Below are 22,502 nucleotides of genomic sequence, written 5' to 3'. Positions count from 1 at the left end.
TCCTGGGAACTTGAAACATAAGAGAACTACAAAAAAAAAAAAACTATAAAAAATGTTTTCTTGCTTATGAAGCCTGTTGTAGTTACACGAATCTTTACTTCTGTATTTCTAAACTGATCTGTCTATATTGAAAACCAAGAGTTCATACTAATTCTTATCCAATTCCACAAGGTTCATTCTAGGTTTGTAACTTTTTGTAATTATAACTTTCTCTTACAGTGAGAAATCAGGCTCCATAGGTGGCTACATAATTTGCAGAATCCAGAGGAAAATGAAAATGCAGGGTCCTTATCCAAAAACCAGGAAAAACTGCTGTTAAAGGGACTAAAATATAAAGCTTTTTCCCTACTTTGCATGGTCTCTCAAATTGTAACAATGTTTTTTATTTGTTATTTAATGTCATTTTAAGTAAAGAAAAATTAAATCTTTTAATTATTAGCATTAGTTATACTGTTGGTCTTTTTATTGTGCAATACCAGCTTTAAATGCAAATACAAAAGCATTTAACTTATATACATATTTACCAACTTTACGCAACTCATATTTTGGGGTTCACACATGCATATGTATGTTGTTCTTACCAGAACAATGGACACACTGCCCCAAACCCAAATATTGACATGTACATAATCTAACCAACATGTACTTTTGGCTTACTGTTGCATAAGGATGTACTGAAAAGAAAAGGAACCATGGTTTGCCATATCTTTTTTTTTCTTCTATGTCATTTTCATCATATGTGATTGTCTACTAAACAGAAATAAAACAAGGGCTCATGTGATTAAGTCAGGCCCTCCCCAAGGATCTCCTAATCTTAAAGTCAACTGATTTGGAACATTAATTATAGCTGTAAAATCTCTCTTACAATACAGTCATGCCCGTGCTATCTTAACATATTCGCAGGTTTCACCTACACTCAGAAAAGGGGATTATACAAGGGTGAGGGTCATTGGAGGGTATCTGAGAATCCTGTCTACCACATTCACCTTGGGATAGAGGGTGGCTAGGGACCTACAAAAATAGTTATCATGGCTTCCAGTGGGCTTGGCTCTGAAGAGCAAGATGCCCCTAGGTCAGAGGAATAAAGGTCCAGTAAACCCTTCCAGTCATATCAGGTAATTTGGATTCTTCTACAGGGGCAGCAAAGGTCAATTATTGGACTAACCTGCCTGAGGCAGAATTTCCATGTCAAAGTTCAGAGACTACAAATGCAAAGTCATGGTGCTGGGGAAGCTGCCAACACTTGCAAACACAACTGAAAATGCTTTGCCCTAGATATAATAATACAGAGTCCAGGGAGCCAAAAGAAAGAATACATACAGAAACAAACAGGCTACTGAGAAAAGCAGTGCTGAAATATGAAGTAGATGATGTCAAGAGATATTATTTTAGCTATTTGGGTAACAAATGAATACAAAGTTTTTATCAAAGATGTCCATAAGTATAATCTCACAAATATTGAGCATAGTTGACTATGGGCAGGGTGATGTGTCGGACACTATACCAGGTGGAATAGTGTTCCCTAAAAGGCCATGTTCACTCAGAACCTCAAAATGTGACCTTATTTGAAGACAGTGTCTTTGCAGATATAGCTAGTTTAATTAAGATGAGGACATACTGGATTAGGGTGAGTCATAAATCAACAACTGGTGTCCTTATAAGAAGGCCATGTGAAGGCAGAGGCAGAAATCAGAGCGAAACTGTAAGACATGGAACTCCTCGAATGGAACCAGAAACTAGGAAGAGACCAGGAAGAATTCCTTCCTAGAACCTTCAGAGGGAATATGATTTTGGACTTCTGGCCTCCAGAACTGGGAAGAAATAAATTTCTTGTCTTTTAACTTGTGGTAATTTGCTACAGCAGCCCTAGGAAAACTATTAATATTTAATACTAGTAAGGAAGAAATAAAAACTAGAATAATCAGAATATTGCTGTTCATAGAGAGTGAGGTTATGAATTCTGCTTATCAATAAATACAGAGGACCATTATCTTTAATTTTCAGGATTATCCCAAGGTTGTAGCACTGGAGTATAGTTTTTTTCCAATCAGGTAGCCAAAGGCCCCTGGGAGGCTGACATATAGGCTGTCTTTTACCCTGCTTCTCACCTGAGCTATTAGCATCACCTGGCTTATGGACAGTAGTACCATGGCCATTCTTCTCTGCTCAGTGCTTCTCATGCCTCATGAAAATTGTGTCCTGGTAGAAAATAGATTCTGGGACTATGACCTATATGCAAGCAAGAACTGTTCAACTCACACTTAAGAAAGAATGGCTAATAAGAGCAATACACCTGTTTCTAGTATGGAGTATAACAAACAGAATGGAAGTGTGAGACTGTTAATTGTCCCTCAATATGTATTTTACCCTTCACCATTAAACTCGAGAACAGAAGTAAAAATTTGATCATGAATCAAACACTGACATTCTCCCCATATCATCCCTGACTCCTAAAAGACCATCTCAGTTCCAGCTTAAGAATGGTATATATAATCTTTGCAATTTATGACTAGTTGTAGAGTTCTTCATACAATTACTTCAGTTTATGTGAGTAGGCATCAAGAGGTGTAACAATGAACAGATCTGGTTTCAGTTTTTCCCATTTGTAAACTTGTAGTAAAAATATTTTCCATCCAACCACCCATCCATTTATTCAACAGATATTATTGAGGCACAGGGAATGTGGCAATTAACAAAACACATAAAAATCCTTTTCCCACAGAGCTTACATTCAAGTGGGTAGAAACAGAACAAGAAAGAAAATAACAAATATATAAATTATAATATGTTAGATAAACAAATGCTATGCAGGAAAAGAAAGCGCAGAAAGCAAGAGCGAGTGTTAGAGGAGATGGATTAATTTTAAACGTGGTGATAAAGGATGGCCTGAGAGGATGATAAATGAGCAAAGAAATTAAAAAAAAAATATGAGGCAGAGGATCATTTCAATACCGAGGGCAGAACATCCCAGGCAGTGAGAATTGCAAGGGAAAATTTCCATGGCCTGAGCTCAGTGATGAAGCCAAACCACCTACCCTGTGTACTTTTTAATGATGGTCAAGGTCATCTTGGTCCCCATCAACTCTCCCTAACTTAAGTGGGGGCTGACATTTTTGAATCAGCCAATGTGATGAGTGGAAGCAATATAAAGTTTTAAAGGTGAAAAATTTTCATGAGATTTCTGGGAAAATATTTACCGACTAACAAAAAATAAGGAAAAATGAACTGGGTAGAATTTAAAATAAAATGCAATCAAAGTCCACTGCATTGTACATTCAGAATATTTGTTTACTAAAGTTGAAACATCCGTTAAATGAGAATAATTTTAAGTAAAAGTGTTTCTTTGACTTTCCCAGTGTATGTGTGAAAGAACTAATTGAGTTGATTTCTTATTTGTTACTTTAAGTCCTTAATACTTCTGATTTTAAAAATACTTGTCTATTATACAAAATTTGAAAATTATGTAAAAGAAAATAAACTGGTTACCACATAACAGAAAAAATACTATACATTATGTATGGATGTACATATAAATAGTAAAACTGTAAAACTGTAGATGGGAAGTATATCAGTCAAAGGTCCTGATGGGAGAAGAGAAACCACTCTAAGGTTTTTGAACATTAGATATTTATTTCAAATAATTGGTGGCACAGGTGATGGAAGAGCTTGGATGTCAGCTGGAGTAGATGAGGCAATCAGAGGGTAGCAGCTGCAGGAAGAGACCACCGTTCCAAGGGGTGGAGGACACAAGAGGAAATGCCACATCCTTATCCCAGCAGATTCATCACCCACCTGGTAGGACACAGAACCAGGTGGAGGCTGCCTGGCACTAGCTGGGACCACAGAGGAAGTGTGACTTCTGTTGGAGATGCCACTCAAGGTGAAGAGAGAGACACCTGGCACTTCCCTTCCTCCAGCTCTGCAGTCTCCCCACAGTCCCTCCCACTGAGCAAACCCAGAGGAAGCCACGTGGCAAGGAAGCCTGGGAAGTGGGGGTGTAGAGACCCCTCCACCCCCATGCCATGCAGAATTAATGTCGGTAAGGCAGAAAAGGATGTGAGAGTAGGTGAGTGACCAGGAGAGGAAGGATGAGGGGACTCATGAATTTGAGGACAGGCATTTCCCCTGGGGAGGGAGTCATGGGAATGGGGATAGGGAGAGGTCCAAAGTGGGCTTTAACTATATTGGTAACACTTATTTCTTTAAAAAAAATTTTTTAAAAATAAGTTTGGAACCAATACAGCAAAATGTTAGCATTCGTAAAGTAGGTGACAAGATGCTCATCATTCCCTATATATTTCTATATAATTGAAAATTCTCATAATTATTATAAAAAAAATGTGTCACATTAATGGCAAGAGTAAGCATTTTTTGTTGCTCAGACTGGCCCCTGTTTTCCAGCCCACTCCCAAGGACACATCACACCTCCCTCAGTGAGCAGTGGCACCTTGTGGATGCTGCAGGCTCTGTTACCAGCACTGCCACCCATGTGGTTCTGAGTCCCACCAGTTGGGGGAGGAGGCTGCAGAGATAAGGACGTGGTATTTCCTTTGACACTTGGGGTGATGGTATGTTAAGGACAGAAGTGGGGAGCCAGACAGGGCAAGAGTGCAGAAAGGCAGGAAGGGAAGAGGCCAGGAGAGGACTGGGGAGGAAGAGGAGGACAGATCACGGGAGCTCCCCAGACTCTGCTGCCCATTCACCTCTCACTCCCTGGGGGGCCTGGAGCAAGTTCCCTGATCTCCCCCAGCCTGTATCTTCTTCTGCAAAACGTGAATGACAGACAAGGACATCTGTTTCAAAGGTTGTTTCCAGGATTCAATGACTTCACCCACAGGAAAAGCACCTCACATTGCGTTGGCACATAATAAACTCTCAACACATATGTGTTACTGTTATTATGTTTTATTCATTTTATTCCTTGCATCCTCATTGTAATCACAGTTTCTGGTGTTTGACAATCATTTGTTCAGATCAAATAAGTGAAAACCGATTATCATTTCCTTGTCTGAGCCATGCGTTTCTGTGATAATCTTCTCCTAGTTGAACATGTGCATCTAGATACAACACTGCCTGGATTCCGGCCTACAACAGGGCCAGGATCCCTGTGATTTCAGACAAGCTTGGCTAAAAGAAGACCCGGATGGAGAGAGTTGTACATCCGTGAAGAGAGAGAACCCATGGGTAATCGCATCAGGAGACTCAGCTTCAATATTCTGCACTGAAGGGAAAATCCTCCAAATGAGACAATCTGCAGGAAAAACAAGCATAAAGAAGAACCTGTTCCACAAAAGCAATAATTGGGGTTTAAAACTCATTGTTCTCTGATGTGTTCTATGGTCTCTGTGTTCTCTCAGCCTCCTCACCAAAGACTTTGCAAGCACACAAGAAGGGTGTTCTCACCTTGACCTTCCCTCAGGCTGATGTGAGGGCTGTGCTAGGAAGGAGGCCAGGCAAGGAGGGACCAGGGCACGAGAATAAACCCGCAGTGACAGCTCATGTGCGCCTGGTGCCCAGCGAGGTGTCTTCCTGGGACTGTCTCATCTCACTCTCACCACGTAGTGAGGTGGGAAATAACACTTTGGGGGTTGTTATGAGTATTAAATGACATAGTAACACAGGCAAAAGGCCTAGGCCCCTGGCACGTTAAGCTAACATTCAGTGGACGTTAGCTGTGATTAGTTTTGTCGTCCCTACTTTGTAAAAAGAGTCCCTACTTTGTAAAGAAGCCATCTTGGGAAAGAGCAAATTTACCCGCAGTCGCACAGCTCATAAATCAGTGGTAGAGCTGGGATTTAAAGCCAGGGAGATTTACTCCTGACCCCCCCAGTTCACTTCCTCCAGGGAAATGATGTTCATAGGAGGAGAAGCAACTTAGTCTGGGGGACAGACACATTTATGTTCGCCATTCCTCTTTACTTTAAGTAGCTGCCGTTTGGGGACCTCGGATAAAAGTAACAATTGTCAGATGGGTACAGGTTACTATGAGATAACTGTAGACTGTGGGCAGGAGGGATGTGGAATATCATGACACGCAAACAAGGGTAGAGATAGTCAAAAGATTTTTAAAAAGTGAAAAATCATGTGTTGGCTTTAAAAACTTAGAAGAGATTTCAATTGTCATTGTATTTGGGACTTGGAAGTAATAAACACTAGAAGTCACCTTCCCAAAGATATACATCTTTGATTTGTTTAATCAGCTACATTTATCAAAAAGTAATGGCAGAAAAAAGATCATTTAGAATGATCACACAGGCAGAGTAAGACTTTCTCTTAAGTACTTATAAATATTTAAATAATTAGGGTAAAGTTATTCCTGCCTCCTTTAAGAGGTATTCAAATAACAATGCCTAGAACTCGAGAATCCCATAACTGACAGAGTAAGTCTCCTGGCTACCTATTTATGCAATCTTGTGGCCTTAAATACCACCCATGTGCCCTGACTGCCACATATTTATCTGCAGACCAGACCTTCCCCACTAACTCCACACTGATATGCTCAACTGCCTGTCTGACACCCCCTCTTAGATGTCTAATAAGCATCACAAACATGTCTCCAACCAAACTCTTGATGTCTTCCCCTAAATGGTAAGTCCCTTCTTGTGTTGCTCAGGCAAACACAAAAATGAACAAAGAAAAGTTGGAGGCATCTTTGACTCCTAATCTGTTAACAAATTCACTTGGTTCTACTTTCCCACCGTATGCAGAATCTGACCATTCCTCTGCTCCTGCACCACCGTCCCGTGCCTGTTTCTTCTCTGACTTACATTTTAGTGTTCTAATGTAAAGGTTTAACTGGAAGATTGGAAGGCAGGTGGGATGATGTTTTTCTTCAAATGCTATTTTCTGGTAGCTGTAATGATTAAAATTTGAGTGTCTGAGAATCATTATGGGGACAGACACATTCCTAGCTGCTGTTCATTGTCTGAAGTTCTGGATGTAGAGCTAGAATTTTAAGAGAGGATCAAGTCATGATTAGGTAGTATGCAGAGCATTCATTCATGCAGTCACTCAGTAAATATTTATTGGTCATCTTCTATATGTCAGGCATTTTCTAGGTGTTTGGGTTATTATATGACAAAATATAATTCTTGATGGGCTTATAATCTAGGGAGGGAGAACAGAAATAAGTCAACTAAACTATCTGTGTGAGACGGTAACAAATGCTATACAGAAAAACAGGATAACCTGGGTAGGAAGTGCTGGGTGGTGTGGGCTTGATGCTTTATGTGGGTGGGTCAGGAGAAGCTTTGCTGATAAGGAGGCAACTGAGCATAAACCTAAAGGAGGTGAGGGAGGAGCCCTGTGGATATTGGGGGAAAATTATTCTTGGCAGTGGTAACAGCAGGTACAAAGGCCCTGAGAGGGAATGGTGTTTTGTGCATTCCAGAAGGAGGGCATTGAGGCTGGAGCAAAACGAGTGAGGGCAAGAGTGGGAGGAGATGTGGTCAGAGAGAGGTGTCAGGAGCTCAGAACATGCAGAGTGGCATAGGCCACAGGCAGGACATTGATTTTAGCTTTGAATGGGGTGAGATAGCATTGCAGGATTTTGCAGGAATTTGAGCAGAGGAGGGGTGTGATTTGATCTATGTTTTAATGGAACCACACTGACTTCTGCACTCAGAGAGCACAGGAGACTATTGTAATCATTCAGGGAGGACTAATGGTGGACTCCTGGTGGTCCACTTAGTTAAATCAACCTCATGCCACTTACTCATTCCAGAGGTAAGACCTCCACGTTCTGCCGAAGCTTAGTAAGGTCGCCATCTCCTCCTCATTCAATTTAAAGTCAAAGACCTGGAAAGGGGAAAGTTCCACTACTTCACTGGTCAGGCAATCACTGTTGATATTTCAGACCACCAGCCATTCAAGCATGGAGTGAGCTCACATCCAGAGCACAAACTGGACACAGGAGGTTCATCCGTTATGTTCACTGGTTACAAACTTTTCTCTAAATTAAGTCTTACACAAAGACTCAGTGTTTATAGGATTTAGTGCTACAAAGGGAGGGAGACTAGGCTGACATTTAACCACAGGTGTGCATGTTATCTGTGCTCCCTGATGGGGTCTTCCAGAGGACAGTGCTCCAAACACAGTCCACACCTCCTCTGCTGCTGGCAGATGGGCGTTAGGGCCGGGCCAGTCTGCTGTTGTGTGTGGTCCATGACCTCACTGCTCAGGGGAATCCAAGGGTCTTCTCAGTGGTGTAAGGCACAGTAGGGATCAGATCTGACAGAGCTCCATCCCCACCAGAGGGCAGGAACTGGTCCTTAGCCCATGGATCAGTCATCTCAGCTCTGCTAGGTAGCTCCCTGGACTGAGAATGACAGGGTGGTGGGAAGGGGGTAGGGCCACAGACAATGCAGAAATGGATTGAGAAGCCTAGTGAGAGGGTCTCCCCTGACCCGACTCCACTGGGGACCAGCAGGGCCAACCAGCTGGGATCTTACCTGAAAGTTCTCAACAATGTGTGTTGGTGTCACAGACCTAGAGATCACAACCACATTCCTCTGGATGTGGAACCGGATCAGAACCTGTGCAGAAAGGGGACATCATGTTTCAACTGATCTACAAGACCCCTCCTTCTGTGGAAATGAAAAATAAAACATCTCTTCAGCTCACTGTGGCTTTAGTTACAACAGCTAGTGTTCTCTGAGCACTTAACAACTATCAGAGACACTTCCAGTCCTCCACTTGATTAACACCCTCAATCCTAGCAACAACCCTGTGATTTTCATTGTTTAGAAGTAAGGAAAATGGCTTTGGGCATCATAAGTCTGATAAGTGGTAGAGATGGGATCTGAAGCCAGATCTTAAGAGGCCAAAGCTATGCTTTGTCACTGGGCTATAAAATTTCACAGGAAGCTGTTAGACACAGGTGATCCTTGTTTCTGTGACCATCCCTGTATTTCCTGGAGGTTCCAAAAGACTTTGAAAGAAGCACATTTGTGGGCTTCATCTCCTGTTTTCTTGCCCTTCAGGAACTTAAATGAACATGGCATAAACACAAGACTGGAAAAAAATTCCTGAATTAAAAAAATAAACCAAAAACAATGTACCTGAGCTGTGGTTTTCTTGTGCTTTGCAGCAATTGCCTTAATCTTGGGATCGTCCAGTGGAAAAGAGAAACCTGGGTTGGCCCTGTAGGCAGAAAGATGGTGGATGTGAATAATCACCACGGTTACCCTATGGAGATGGATTATCACCCCAATGATGACTCCAGGGGAATCATCACAGCCTCACCATCTGCCAGACAGTCAGGAAAACCTGAAAGCTTTGGCTCCTTCCCATGAGTCCACACATGGGCTCTGAGCATCAGTGTTTTGCAAAGGCTGTTCCAGTCCAGCCCTGGGTGTATGAACTGGAGTATTCTTAGAGAGTCAGGCATGTCACCATTTTAATTCTATCTTTTCCCACTCTAATTCTATGTGGCTGCTTCAAACACATTACCTTAGATACATTTTTCCTTCTGATGAACAGTCTGATAAATACATCAATTATTAGATAATATTTTTAAGAATATCAACAGAAAGACCCACCACTCAGAAGCCTCACCGAGGTTTATCTGGAGATCCAAGGGGGCCATAGGCTGTGACGGTGATGCCCTTGGAGTGACAGTACTGGATCAGTTTCTCCTGCGTAAAGTATGGGTGACACTCGACCTGCAAAAGCACACAGTCCTCAGCACCAGGGAAGTCAGCCTGCTTTTTGAGTGGCTCACAGGGGGTTCTACACACAAAAAAAGACCACCAAGCAAAGGCCAAACACCTGCCCACTGACACACTTGCCAACCCACCCTGAGAAGAGTCTCACAGCTCCCCAGAGTGCCCTGATCACTGACGCCTGAGGGGAGACTCAGTACGTAGCATCGAACTGGCCTCCAAATGTGTGAGCAGTAGTAGCCCAAAACCCCTGACCTTTTCCCAGACAGAATTTACCTGGTTATTCACTGGTTTATATCTCAGTCCAGGTTTGTTCAAGAGCCTTTCGATCTGGAAGTGGTTGAAATTGGAGATGCCAAGGGCTTTCACCAGCCCCTCGTCCACCAGCTCCTCCAGGGCCTGTCAGAGAAAGGGACACCTCTTGTGCACCCAGAGGGACAACAGGGACCCTGGCTTGCCTCAGTCTCTCTGGGGCAGGGGACTTTGGTAAAGCACCCACCGCAGCAGGGTGGGCTGCAGCAGTGAAAGGAAACTTCAGTCCAGGCTGGGGTGCCCATCAGTGTCAGTTCCAGCCCTACCGCCCCTCCCAGCCCCAGGGAAACTGGGAGTAAAAGGGAAAGATTTACGGGCTTGCTGCTCTCGCCTTAGCCAAACCTTGGGGAGCTGGGTCAGCTGGGATGAGGCTGCAGTATGTAGAGAAGCATCACTTGTCTGGTTCTGGGTGACTCTCTCCCACACCACCCACGGTGTGGTTTGCAGTAGGAGATGGCCACACAGATACATTGTGCCCTGGCAGGGCCACCCAGCCCAGGGGCTGTGTGGGGCTGGAATCTGGTAAACTCTCCACCTACCCAGCCATGCTCTCTGGTGCAGAAACTACATCAACCCCAAGGAAGGGATTTCTTTATAATTTTTAGCCTACAATAGGCCTTTTGCAAACTTTCCCAAAGATACTATATGGGTTAGCAGCAACCCAAACTCTACATGTATTTACTAGGCATTTATTCCATGTCCAGGTCCTGTCCAGTAGCTGTTGGGATATAAAAGTATACCATGTGCTTCCTTCGTCTGAGGTCCTTACAGTCCTAGTGAAGTGCTGGGGTTCCCGTCTGTGGAGCAAACAGCCACAACACAGAGGCTGCCTCATGTGACAGTGGCCCAGCACTGAGAAGCAGGGGGCGCAGAGAAGGAAGGGATTCATATGGACCACAGTCATCAGGGAAGACCTTAAGGGTAGAGTTTTAAAAAAAAGAAATAAAAGAAACCTTACAGACAAGAGAGGAAAAACAAGAGTGGTGAAAGAGGAAGGCAGGAGCAGAGGCTTAGAGGCAGGAAGAAGCACAGTGTGTTCAGGGCACACTTGCCTCATGGTTCTCAGCTTTGGCTGCAATGTTGAATCACTTGAGACTTTTAAAAAATATTGATGCCCAGCTTCCATCCCCAGAGCTACTTACTGATTTCTTCTGGGATGTAGCCTAGACACTGTGATTTGAATTTCCTCTCATGACATGAATGCCCAGCCAATGCTGAGAACCACCAGGGTAGACGATGAAGGTTCAAACTGGACAAATGAGTTTAGAATTGGTGAGAACTTAAGTACCAGAAACTCCCAAGTGGGCAATGAGGTAATATGTAGATAAAATTTTTTGTGTGCCATAGGTCAGGTTTAATTTGCCCATATGATACATGTCTACTTCCTTACACTTTTTTGGCCACTCTTTTCTTCCGGGTGGTCAAGAAGGGTTCTATTGAACTTGTTCTGGGTCCGGGGTCTATCTAAACATCCAGTGCTTACATTTCAATCCTGCCTGATTCAGATCAGAGCTCTGACCTTGATCATCAATATCTTTTCATAACTTCAAAATGCTTTGTATAGTAATCGTTCTTGTATTCATGCCAAAGACATAGCACTGTGGAAATCAGGGTACATTTTGCAGAGGACAATGAGATACCTGTCATATTTGATATCATCATAAGAACTAGGGTAAAACATTTTGTGGAACTGACATTACAAGTATGCTAGTGTCCGCATCTCTTAGGAATGATTAATTCCTAAGATATTTAAGAGACCATCTTTTGCCAGGGTAATAGATATGACGGAGTCCTCCTGGCAGATTTAATGCAAAGACGAGTACTGAAATCTTAGGCTTCTTGTGAATCTTGCCACAGTTTTTCTTCTTAACGATAAAATATTCCCTTGGTTGAGTCGATGCATAGAAATCACTGTATTGCTCATTAAACTATCCTTGCCCAAATTTTTCTCCAACAGGAGTTTTTCCTGTCAGGAAAAGAAATATGTTATTCTTTTTCTATAGTTCAGTATCAGAATTCAACTTTTCTTATGGTTACAATTTTGGCACTCTCAAAAAGAAATATCTTTTTTTGATGGGTAAAGCTTATTAAATTTATTTCAGTAAATATATCAAACAGGTATCCAAGACTATATATAGTTGGATAATGATTTGTGTGGTCATTAAGACAAAAACAATACATAAATTTTTTTTAAAGAAAAGGAGTTTCAAGTTGTAATTTGAACCCCCTTCTAGTATGTGGGCTCAACCAGCTCACAGCTTGTAATAATAGTGTTCTGCCACATGTTCCCTTGGATTTATACCTAATTTTATGAGGACAGTAGCACACATGTATGCATATTAATGCCTTCATAAGTTTCCCAAGAGTATTTGATTTACTTCTATTTATAGTCTCTTGCTCATGAGAGATCATGTTGTTAATAATTTATTTAGTATGGCTCTTAATTACATGAATTGTTGCTTTTTCATTATTGCTAATTTTGACTTGCAGAACTGAATTGCAAAGGGCATATCCTTGCTGAACAATTCTGGTCACATTACAGATGGCTCTTTATTGTGGCTGGCAGTACTTTGTTCTTTCACTTTTACACGTAACCCAGAGAGCTTCAGACCAGTCTTTAAAACCTATCCATATGTGGAGAAAAGGGAAACTTCAAGATAACATTTTAGGTGGATTATAAATTAATACAACCATTATGGAAAACAATACGGAGATTTGTCAAAAAGTTAAAAATAGAACTATCATATGGATTGAGCAATCCCACTACTGGGTATCTCCCCATAGGAAAAGAAATCCGTATATCGAAAGGATACCTGCACCTGCATGTTTATTGCAGCACTACACACAATGGCAAGGATATGGAAGTAACCTAAGTGTCCATCAGTGGACAAATGGATAAAGAAAATGTGGTATATGTACAATTGAATACTATTTCACCATAAAATAGAATGAAGTCATATCATTTGCAGCAACATGGATGAAACTAGAGGTCATTATGTCAATGATGTAGGCACAGAAAGACAAATACCGTATGTTCTCATGCATATGTAGGGGCTAAAAAACTTGATCTTATGGAGATAGAGAATAGAATAATAGATACCAGAGGCTGGGCAGGGTATGAGGGTGGGAGGGTGAAATGAAGAGAGGTTGATGGATGGATATAAACTTACAGTTAGATAGGAGACATGAGTTCTAATGTTCCATTGGTGACTAGGGACACTATAGTTACCAGCAATACACTGTATATTTCAAAGTAGCTAGAAGAGAGGACTTGAAATGTTAGCAAAACATGGAAAGGATACATACTCATGGCGATGGATACCCCAAACAGCCTGACTTGATCAGTACACATTCTATGCATGCAACAAATTATCACATGTATCCTATAAATATGTAAAATATTATATATCAGTAAAACAAACAAACAAACAAAACAGACCAATAGGGAAGAGTATGTGCTTCCATTTGTTGCCACTGGCAATCAAGCCAGGTAAATATACAGGGTATGTATACAAAGTACATATGACCATTTATATTTAAAATAGTATGTTGGGAAAAAAAAGTCATTAGACAAACAAAATGAAAACCCACTCATAGAAATCCGGATAGATTTTCCACACTTCATTTTATCAGGTGTTGTATATATTTAAAAAATAGACAAATTTAATGATTCAAAGTTGACTCTCAATATCCGTGGCCGATTGGTTCTTGGACAACAGCCACCTTTGCAGCTACTAAAACCCATGCATGTTCAAGTTCCTGATAGAACATGGTATAGTATTTGCACATAACCTACACACATCCTCTCGTATACACTAAATCATGTCTAGATTACTTTAATATCCAAGACAATGTAAATGTTTTGTAAACAGTTGTGATACTGTATTTTTAAATTTCTATTACATTTTACTGTAGTATTATCTTTTTATTTCTGAATATTTTCAATCTACAGTTGCTTGAAATCTTGAATGCAGAACCTATGGATACGGAGAGACAACTGTACTTGCCAAAGATCATTCCTTTCAAATACATTCACAAGATTGCTAGCATTGCCATCACGAAATGATTACTTCTCTGTAATCTGACCATTTCCCTCAGCAACCATGTCAGGGTACTCTATAAATTTTCTTACTGCTAGTTGTTAGAGGTCAAAGCAACAAGAATGCTGTGCTCGTGGATAAATACTTTTGAAGAAACTATCCACAGAAAAGTTACATTTGATTTAATCATATTAATTCTAAGCAATTTAGAAAGGTTAGCCTTAATACATTTTCAGGTTGTAAAACAATATAAACTCCCAACTACATGTGCCCCCACACAAACAGCTAACAAAATGACACAATTAACTCTTGGAGTCCTTCTGTCACTATTCATTTACAACATGTCCATTCACTTTGTTCTCTACTAACATTTATAAGAAGATACAATAGCTTAGGAAAAAATTCAAGGCTTTGGTGGGTGGACTTGTGAGCCAGAATGAACCTGGGACCCCTCCCAGCTCTATCATACACTTTTTCATGACCTGGACCAGTTACCATCCTATACTGGTCTCAATGTCATCATATGTAAAAGGGGATAACACTGCCTCCTAGGGCGAATGATAAACGGTCTCCATGACTAAAGTTCCTGGCATGGCAGTTACCTTGATCTTTACAACATCCTGAGAGATATATATTATTAGTACAGATTACAATACTGTTGTTTATTAAGGTGAGGAAACAGAGGCTTACAGAAATTCAATAACTTAGCCCAGGTCACTCAGCTAATACTTGCAAACCCAGGCCAAAACCTGTGCTCCAAACATCTCCTTCTAATTTCAGAAAAACGTGTGTCTGCGAAATTGTGGCACATTCTGTCTCCACTCTGATTTGAAGACTCAGTGTTAGCCTTGAAATTTAAATAGTGTCAGACAGACCCAAAAGCCAAATGTGAGGAGGAAGAAGTGGAAGAACTAGAGAATGACAATGATGACATTAGACAGCATCAGGATCGTGGGCTCCTTCATACCAGTGTGGAGTCTCATGGGTGACTGGAGGAAAGTTTTCTCTCCAGCACACTCAGAAGAAGCTGGAACCTACCTCCCAGGCATCCAAAAACGTTGTTTTACTGCCAAGGATATTGCCTTTGTCATCTCTGGGGATAAAGTCCTTCCCAGGCTGTAAATGTAGAACAAGAAGTTTACTGGGATGCGTATCCAGACTCTTGGTTCTGTTAAACAAGGTTTCAGGATCCTGACTCACAAACCACATTTTCAAACTCTGGAGTATACACGTTAAAAATATGAGTTGCAATAAAATTTCTATATAAGCCTACCCTAGTATGTAAATCCTTATATTTTGGAAACTGCTGGATTTATTTTAAAATCCATTGTCAGCACATTCTGGAAGCCACTGTTATCATGAGGGACATTAACCTCATACACTCAGACCCCATATATACTTGGGGGCAAATTCTAATTTTATGATCAGTAGATAAGGATTAGCTCTTAAGGGAGTGGTATTCTGGGGGAAGATATTGGCGAAATGCTATCCTTGAAGTCTCTAGAAGTGTGGAGTTAGGGGTGGCATGCCATCATCACCCTAGCTGTGAATTCGTGTCCCTCCCACCTCTCAGGAGCAGGCAGGAGCACAGCCCCAGGCCATGCGTGCAGATTCTTCAGTTAGGACTGGCTGGTACCTTCCAGCAACACCACAGCTGGACTTTTCTCCAAGATGCCACTCCCAGGGCATGCCTTTGTTAATTAGAGTGTTGAGCCCTGAAATAGTATTATGCAAGAATATTCCAAGAGTTCTCCTGGGAGGGGAAGCCTGGGCACAGAATCAAGACAAAGGTGATATAGCAGTGGAGGCTTGTCTGGGCTGCCAGAAATCATGGTTTCTGGCAGAAATAACATCAACTACAGCCAGGCACGTGGCCAACTCAACAGCCACATGTGGCCGTGGCCTCCCTCCCAGGACAGTACTTTCTGCTCCATAGTCTCCTCCCGACCACCTGCAGTTCACAGTTCTGAAAGGCAAGTCCTCCTGCTCCAGCCCACACCACCCCCAGCCCTGGCACAGCTGCCATGTTCTGGCAGCTGCTCAGAAACTAGACATGGAGCAAGGGGGCAGCTCAAACCTGTAATCCCTGTGGCCAGTGAATCAGATAGAGGTCCAGGTAGCTCAGCTGCAGATCCTTGAGGGTCCTCTGACAGGCTTCCTTCACTAGGGATCTCTCAAAGAAGGTGGGCCACAACTGCAAAGAGGGTAGCAATGAGGCCTTAATACTGGGGAAACAGAGAGCCCCATCATACTCATTCTCCCTGATTTTTGATTTGCACCTGATCTAACCTGGGGAAGGATTATTTATAGCAAAATTCGTTACAATACATGATCCAGTACGGAAGGTCACCAGGGCTCAGCAAGTCAATGACATTTCTCAAGAGTTGAAGGCCATTTATTTTCACCTCTCCTAGTACTCTACATGTCTCTCATATCATTTAGCAAGTGTGGCCACTGATTTTATATTTGATTTCCCGTGTAATTCTCTTCCTCAGCTGTCGGCTCTCTGGGGACAGGACTTGTGCCTAGCTTGTAAATTTCAAGCATTTTTATCCCTTTGGGAGCAGAGGGTCCTTTTTCTGCACTGTGATATCTCCAAGCCTATTAGGCCCTAAGGATGACTTTACCAGGAGTTTCTCTACGCTTGACCACTGCACACAGTGGGGTCTATTGCTCCCACCACATGCGTGTGCTTTCCAAGTACCTGAAACTAGTGTTTTTTGGCAAGTTATGTATTATACAGATCCAGTGATTCTCTACCTCTCACATCCAACAGCCACTTCCTTATTTATGACATTTTATAACTCACCTTTGGAAAGGTGGTCTTACTCATAACCTAACAGAGGAAAATAAACTATCAAAGAGAAAGTAAGGGAAATAAACTCACAACACATATTTGCCTCTCTGAAAAGAAAACTCACAACACAACTTCTCCCTTTGTTTTCATTAAAACACCTGTTGCCCAACTCGTTCTCTCTAAGGGTTTCATTTTCTCAGCTTTGAAGAGCCCTAAGCAGACAGCAGGGGGTGAGCTCCCTGTGCAAGCTTTCTACCTCAACTCTTTGTTTTTTTTTTTTTTTTTTGTGATGTCTTTTTTTTTTTAATTTTTATTTCAGAGTATTATGAGGGTACAAACATTTTGGTTACATTTTATGTCTTTGCCTCACCCAAGCGAGGGTTAGAGGCATGCCCTTCCCCTCTACAATGCTTCCCGTGTCCTTTAGTTGTGAGTTTACTCCCACACCTCCTAATCCCTGGAGAGTATTACTACCGCGTGAGCACCATAGTGTTAATTAGTTAGTGCCAACTAACTACAAGTGGAGCCCATTCTTCTTGTGATACCTCACTTTGGATAATGGGCTCAAGTTCAACCAGGAAAATATAAGTGGTGCTAGATCACTGTTGTTTCTTATAATTGAGTAATATTCCATTGTATACATAAACCAAATTTTAATAATCCACTCATGAATTGACAGGCACTTGGGTTGTTTCCACATCCTTGCAATAGCGAATTGTGCTGCCATAAACATTCGGGTGCAGATGACTCTATTATAGAATATCTTTTGCTTTTTTGGGTAGATGCCTAGTAGTGCTATTGCTGGATCGAATGGTATTTCTATTTTTAGCTCTTTGAGGTATTTCCAAATTCTTTTCCACAGAGGTTGCACTAATTTGCAGTCCCACCAGCAGTGTAGAGTGTTCCTGTCTCTCCACATCCTCGCCAGCATTTGTTGTTTTGGGATTTTTTGATAGAGGCCAATCTCACTGGGGTTAGGTGATATCCCATTGTGGTTTTGATTTGCATTTCTCTAATGATTAGAGGTGTTTTTTATATGTTTGCTGGCCATTATTCTGCCTTCTTTTGAAAAGTTTCTGTTCATTTTCTTTTCCCATTTATTGATGGGGTTGTTTAATTTTTTCTTGTTGACTTTTTTAAGTTCTAGATAGATTCTTGTTATCAGCCCTTTATCAGATGTGTAGAGAGCAAATATTTTCTTCCATTCTGTAGGCTATTTGCTCTAATGATAGTTTCCTTGGCTGTGCAGAAGCTTTTTAATTTGATCAGATCCCATTTATTTATTTTTGTTGCTGCGGTGATTGCTTTGGGGGTCTTCTTCAAAAATTCTTTGCCTAGGCCGATGTCTGAAAGGGTCTTCCCAACATCTTCTTCTAGAATTCTTAAGGTTTCATGCCTTAGGTTTAAGTCTGTTATCCATCTTGAAATGATTTTTGTGAGAGGTGAGAGGTGGGGATCCAGTTTCATTCTTCTGCATGTAGCTATCCAGTTATCCCAGCACCATTTATTGAAGAGAGATTCTTTTCTCCAGTGTATATTTTTGTCTGCTTTGTCAAAGATTAGATTACCATATAAGGATTGTTTCATCTCTGGATTCTCAGTCCTGTTCCAAAGGTCTATGTCTCTGTTCTTGTGCCAGTACCATGCTGATTCAGTTATTATAGCCTTGTAGTACAGCTTGAAGTCTGGTAGATTGATACCTCCCAGTTTGTTCTTTTTACTTAAGATTGCTTTGGCTATACGAGATCTTCTCTGTTTCCATACAAAGCATAGAATTATTTTTCTAGATCTGTAAAGAATGATGATTGTACTTTGATAGGGATTGCATTGATTCTGTAGGTCACTTTAGGTAGTATGGACATTTTAACAATATCGATTCTACCAATCCATGAGCAAGGTAGATTTTTCCATCTGTTTACATCGTCTACGGCCAAACCACCCTGAACGCGACTGATCTCATCTGCCTCAACTCTTGCCAGACAGATTTCAAGGACTCAGAGAAGCTGGCCTCACAAAGGAAAGAAAAAAATAAAGAACACCGGAAACAACTTCTCTGCTGTTTCTGTTATCAGTCTGCTGAAGCAGAGGAAAAAAAGCCTTTTGCCCTTTAAAACTCCAAGCAACTTTTCATCAGCTGCCAGCATTTTCACTCCCTCCTCTGTGTGCTATGGCCACTCTCTTCTTCTCTCTCACTCTCTCTAATAAATGAACTTTGTACTTTCTATCCTAAACTCTGTGTGAGAAATCTTTCTCCCCCCACATAAGAACCTCACATCCTTACACATTTTACTACACTGAAACGAGAAGAAATTCATATGTGAGAAAAAAAAAGCCCCCACTATTTTCTAAAATACTCCCTGGCTGAGAACTCAGGGCGACACCACTGAGACTGCAGTGCTGGAAGGCGGGGTTGACATGAAGCCCTCACTGCATCCCCAGCCTCTGACTGCCACTGGGCAGATGGATCCCCCAGGCAGGGAACAAGGTACTCATTTAGGGTTCTGAATAACTGGACTCTGGGTAACTACAAGAAACCAACCCATAGGTGGGTGTAGGGGAACAGCAGCATCTCCAGCCCCAATGCTGGTCTGTGGTGTGAACATCATCATACCCATGTCTGTTATATAGGCAGAGAGGAAGAGGATGGACAATCAGTCCATACAGGAGAGGCCCAGAGAGGTCTTGCTGCTGACCTGATCCACATACATCCACCTGCCTTGAAGGGAAGTCCTCCCACCAGAGGAGCCCCATGTACCTTGCTGACGATGAAGAGGTCCTCCCGCCTCACAGCCTTCTCTTGGATCTTCTCTTGGATGGCTTCCCCCACCTCACCCTCATTCTGATAGATGTGAGCACAGTCGATGTGGCGATACCCTGCATCAATGGCCACCTTCACAGCTTCTTTGACTTTGTCTGGGGGAGACTGGAGAACAAAAGAAATAGGAAAGTCCATCATATACTCTTTTCCTGATTTATTTATTTAGAGATGAGATCTCGTTACATCACTCAGGCTGGTCTGGAACTCCTGTGCTCATGTTATCCTCCTGCCTCAGGAAATTTTTGACTCAGGAAAAGGAGAAATAAAAAACCTTTTGGAGTAGAGTTTCTATTCCACACTCAGCAAAGGAAAAGGAAAAGGGAAGAGGAAAAAAATAATATTAGAAACATCACGTTTTGGTCAAACACAGCCAAGGCAAACAGTGAGAAAATCACATAAAACTGAAATCCCACAAAATTGTTTTAAAATCTCTTCTATTATGAAATACACACATATTGGAAAGTACACAAAACATAGATGTGCAGCTATCCCACCACCAGGACAAGAAATGAACCCCTGCCAGCAACCTAGAACCACCCTGGGGTGCCCCACCCCAGATAATGTACCCTTTCTCACCTCCACACAATCCTTTCACAGGATATCCTCCCCATGTCTTGAAAGTGGCTCCATTCATAATCCTTATATCTAATTCATAAATTCTGAAAATTTCTAGTGAATGAGTAGGGAGTGAACAGATTCCCTGGAGATCTGGATTGATTCTTTGCCACATTCATATAAGATTGAAGCTCTGATATGGGGCAAATTTAGCTACTGAGGTAAGAGAGGCTGAGAATGAAACAAGTGAAACACATCTGCTCACCCAGGATGACCAGGAATGCATCCTGAGAAAGGCCCAGCACTGACACAAAAAAGGCTCCTGCCTCCAGCCCTCAAGAACAGATGGTGAACGTGGGTGAAAAGAAGGAAAAAGTAAAGGAGGCAGACTCTACAGGAGATTAGGCGTGAGGGACAAGAAGGAACAGGAAATCCGAGCATTGCTCCTGGTACCTAGTTAGGGAGGTGCTACCATTGATGGAAACATCAAAGAAGGCAGAGTAAGAAGATGAGGAACAATGCCAAACTCACCCCAAGAGAGCTCAGGATCTGCCTCCCTGAGCACTGGGATGTGCCTTGGCATGTTTTGTCAGCTGACTTTTACACAGCCAGCTGGAACCAGAGCTCCTGACCCCCAGCCGAACTCCTTTGTAGTCTCAGCATGTCTCAGATTTTAACATGCATGGGAATGACCTGGCAATCTTGTCAATGTGCAGAAGCCTGTTTAGTAGTCTGGGGTGCAGCCTGAGATTCTGCATTTGTAATGAGCTGCTGGTCCAAGTCCCACACTATGGCCAGCAAGAAGCACCAGTGCATTCAGAGCTCTGCAACCTTTCTTCTCAGCCACCCAGTTCATAGAAAATAGCCAAGACTCCTGAAATATTGAGCCCCCTTAAGTGTCGTAGATCCAAGGAGTGTTTTAGTGAAATTTCCCTGGGAAACAATTTTAAGTCCAACCCCTGCTTGAAGCTTGAAGGTTGCTAGAGAAGGTCTCATCCAATCTTGGAGGTTTGCAACCTGAATCAGCCCTGAGAAAAGAAAGCAAATTGGATCCTGCTTCTAGGGCTGAATCTCATCGTGCTAAACCCCTGCCCAACCTCGGGGCTTTCCCAGGTGAACACAGAGAGGAGAGAACGCCCAGATACCTCTCCAGGGAAGCAGAATGTCCAAAGATTTGCATTTTACCTTCCCGGTGCCCAGGCCAATGATGGGCATCTTGGCTTTGGTACTGAGCTCCACGAAGGTGGTCATGGTTGGTGAGAGAGGGTGGCAAGTGAGCAGATAAGAGTCTCAAGTCCTGGTTAAGAAGCTGTCACAGGCTGCATGGGGAGGGCCTGGAGACGAGTCACAGTAGTTTCCCCACCCTGGCTAAAGTAGAGAAACATTCCAGGCTTTGGTAAGATTAATGATTACTGTGAATTAAATTTTAGCAAGGCAACCTCATGCAAAGTTCTCTCTCAGATCATGGTATAATGGGAGTTTTTTTGTTCGAGTCACCAAACTGCACATAGCTGAAAGTTGGAAAGCTGAAATTCTTTTGTGTAAAATTAACCCAGCTGAAGGAGATGAGAAAGAGAAACAAAGACAGCAAGAGAGAGAGAGGGAGGAAAAAATGATGGAAGGAAAAAGATAAAGGCCTTCATTCCTTGTGATTGTTTCTTTCCTCTGTGAAATGGGGTCCAGAGAGGAGAGGTGAGAAGCATCTCACATTTTAAAAGTTGCAATTCCAGGTTTATTGTGGAGATAGTCAAATACTCACCTGATTAGCCTCAGCTGTGACTAGTTGGGCATCAGCAGTCCAAGGAACCTGACATAGGCCTGTGGCATGCCACAGCATCACCCTCGTCCTGCAGTAGTGGGGTTTTCTGCCATTTATGTGTTCTGACTTGATGTGAGTTGGCTTTGGTAGAATCTTGAGATGCATATTAACCTCCAGGCTGCGGCTTATGACATAGCCCATGAGGACCAATTGGCATAATATTTTGCACGTATAAGTGAAAATTCTTAACACATTTTATTAATGTTGGTTAAATTACCTTTCTCAGTGTTCATCCTGCATGCATGCTTCATAATCTGATGGCTACTAGGGAGTAGTAGAAAGTCTCACGAACCTAATCATGGGAAATCTTATTGTCCCAGTCTATACCAGATGACACTGCAGTATATTGTTGAATTAGTAAACCATTTGTGACTGTCAAGCTAAATAGCAAGCAGAGAAGGCTCTCTAAAAGAAAAGATACGTATTTGGGAGTAGAGCACTGCAATGGGAATATGCATGTCATAGTAAATTATCTGTGTATTCAGGGAAGTAAAGGAAG

At 42.1% G+C, this 22,502-nt stretch overlaps 1 protein-coding gene across 1 annotated transcript; it reads right to left on the bottom strand.

The window, feature by feature from the left end:
* Positions 1–4,908: 4,908 nt before the first annotated feature.
* Positions 4,909–21,435, bottom strand: LOC105815461 (aldo-keto reductase family 1 member B10-like). Its single transcript, XM_012650622.1, has 10 exons — positions 21,370–21,435; positions 19,567–19,734; positions 16,092–16,208; positions 15,053–15,130; positions 9,939–10,061; positions 9,556–9,662; positions 9,060–9,141; positions 8,451–8,534; positions 7,715–7,797; positions 4,909–5,251 (listed from the first exon to the last, which is right to left on the bottom strand). The coding sequence occupies exons 1-10, from the start codon at positions 21,433–21,435 to the stop codon at positions 5,209–5,211; spliced, it is 951 nt and encodes a 316-aa protein (XP_012506076.1). The 3' UTR covers positions 4,909–5,208.
* Positions 21,436–22,502: the final 1,067 nt, after the last annotated feature.

This window comes from Propithecus coquereli, unplaced genomic scaffold (genome assembly GCF_000956105.1).
Source record: "Propithecus coquereli isolate 6110/MARCELLA unplaced genomic scaffold, Pcoq_1.0 Scaffold335, whole genome shotgun sequence".
In the NCBI taxonomy this organism is placed as follows: domain Eukaryota; kingdom Metazoa; phylum Chordata; class Mammalia; order Primates; family Indriidae; genus Propithecus; species Propithecus coquereli.
Note: the sequence above shows the minus strand (reverse complement) of the source record. Positions and strands in the feature narration are given on the sequence as shown.

Coding starts and splice junctions, on each gene's coding strand:
- LOC105815461 (XM_012650622.1), bottom strand. CDS start 21,435: ATGACCACCTTCGTGGAGCTCAGTACCAAAGCCAAGATGCCCATCATT. Junction 9,142..9,555: donor GGATCTCCAGATAAACCTCG/GTGAGGCTTCTG, acceptor TTCTGCCTACAG/GGCCAACCCAGGTTTCTCTT. Junction 7,798..8,450: donor ACATTGTTGAGAACTTTCAG/GTAAGATCCCAG, acceptor TCCCCTTTCCAG/GTCTTTGACTTTAAATTGAA.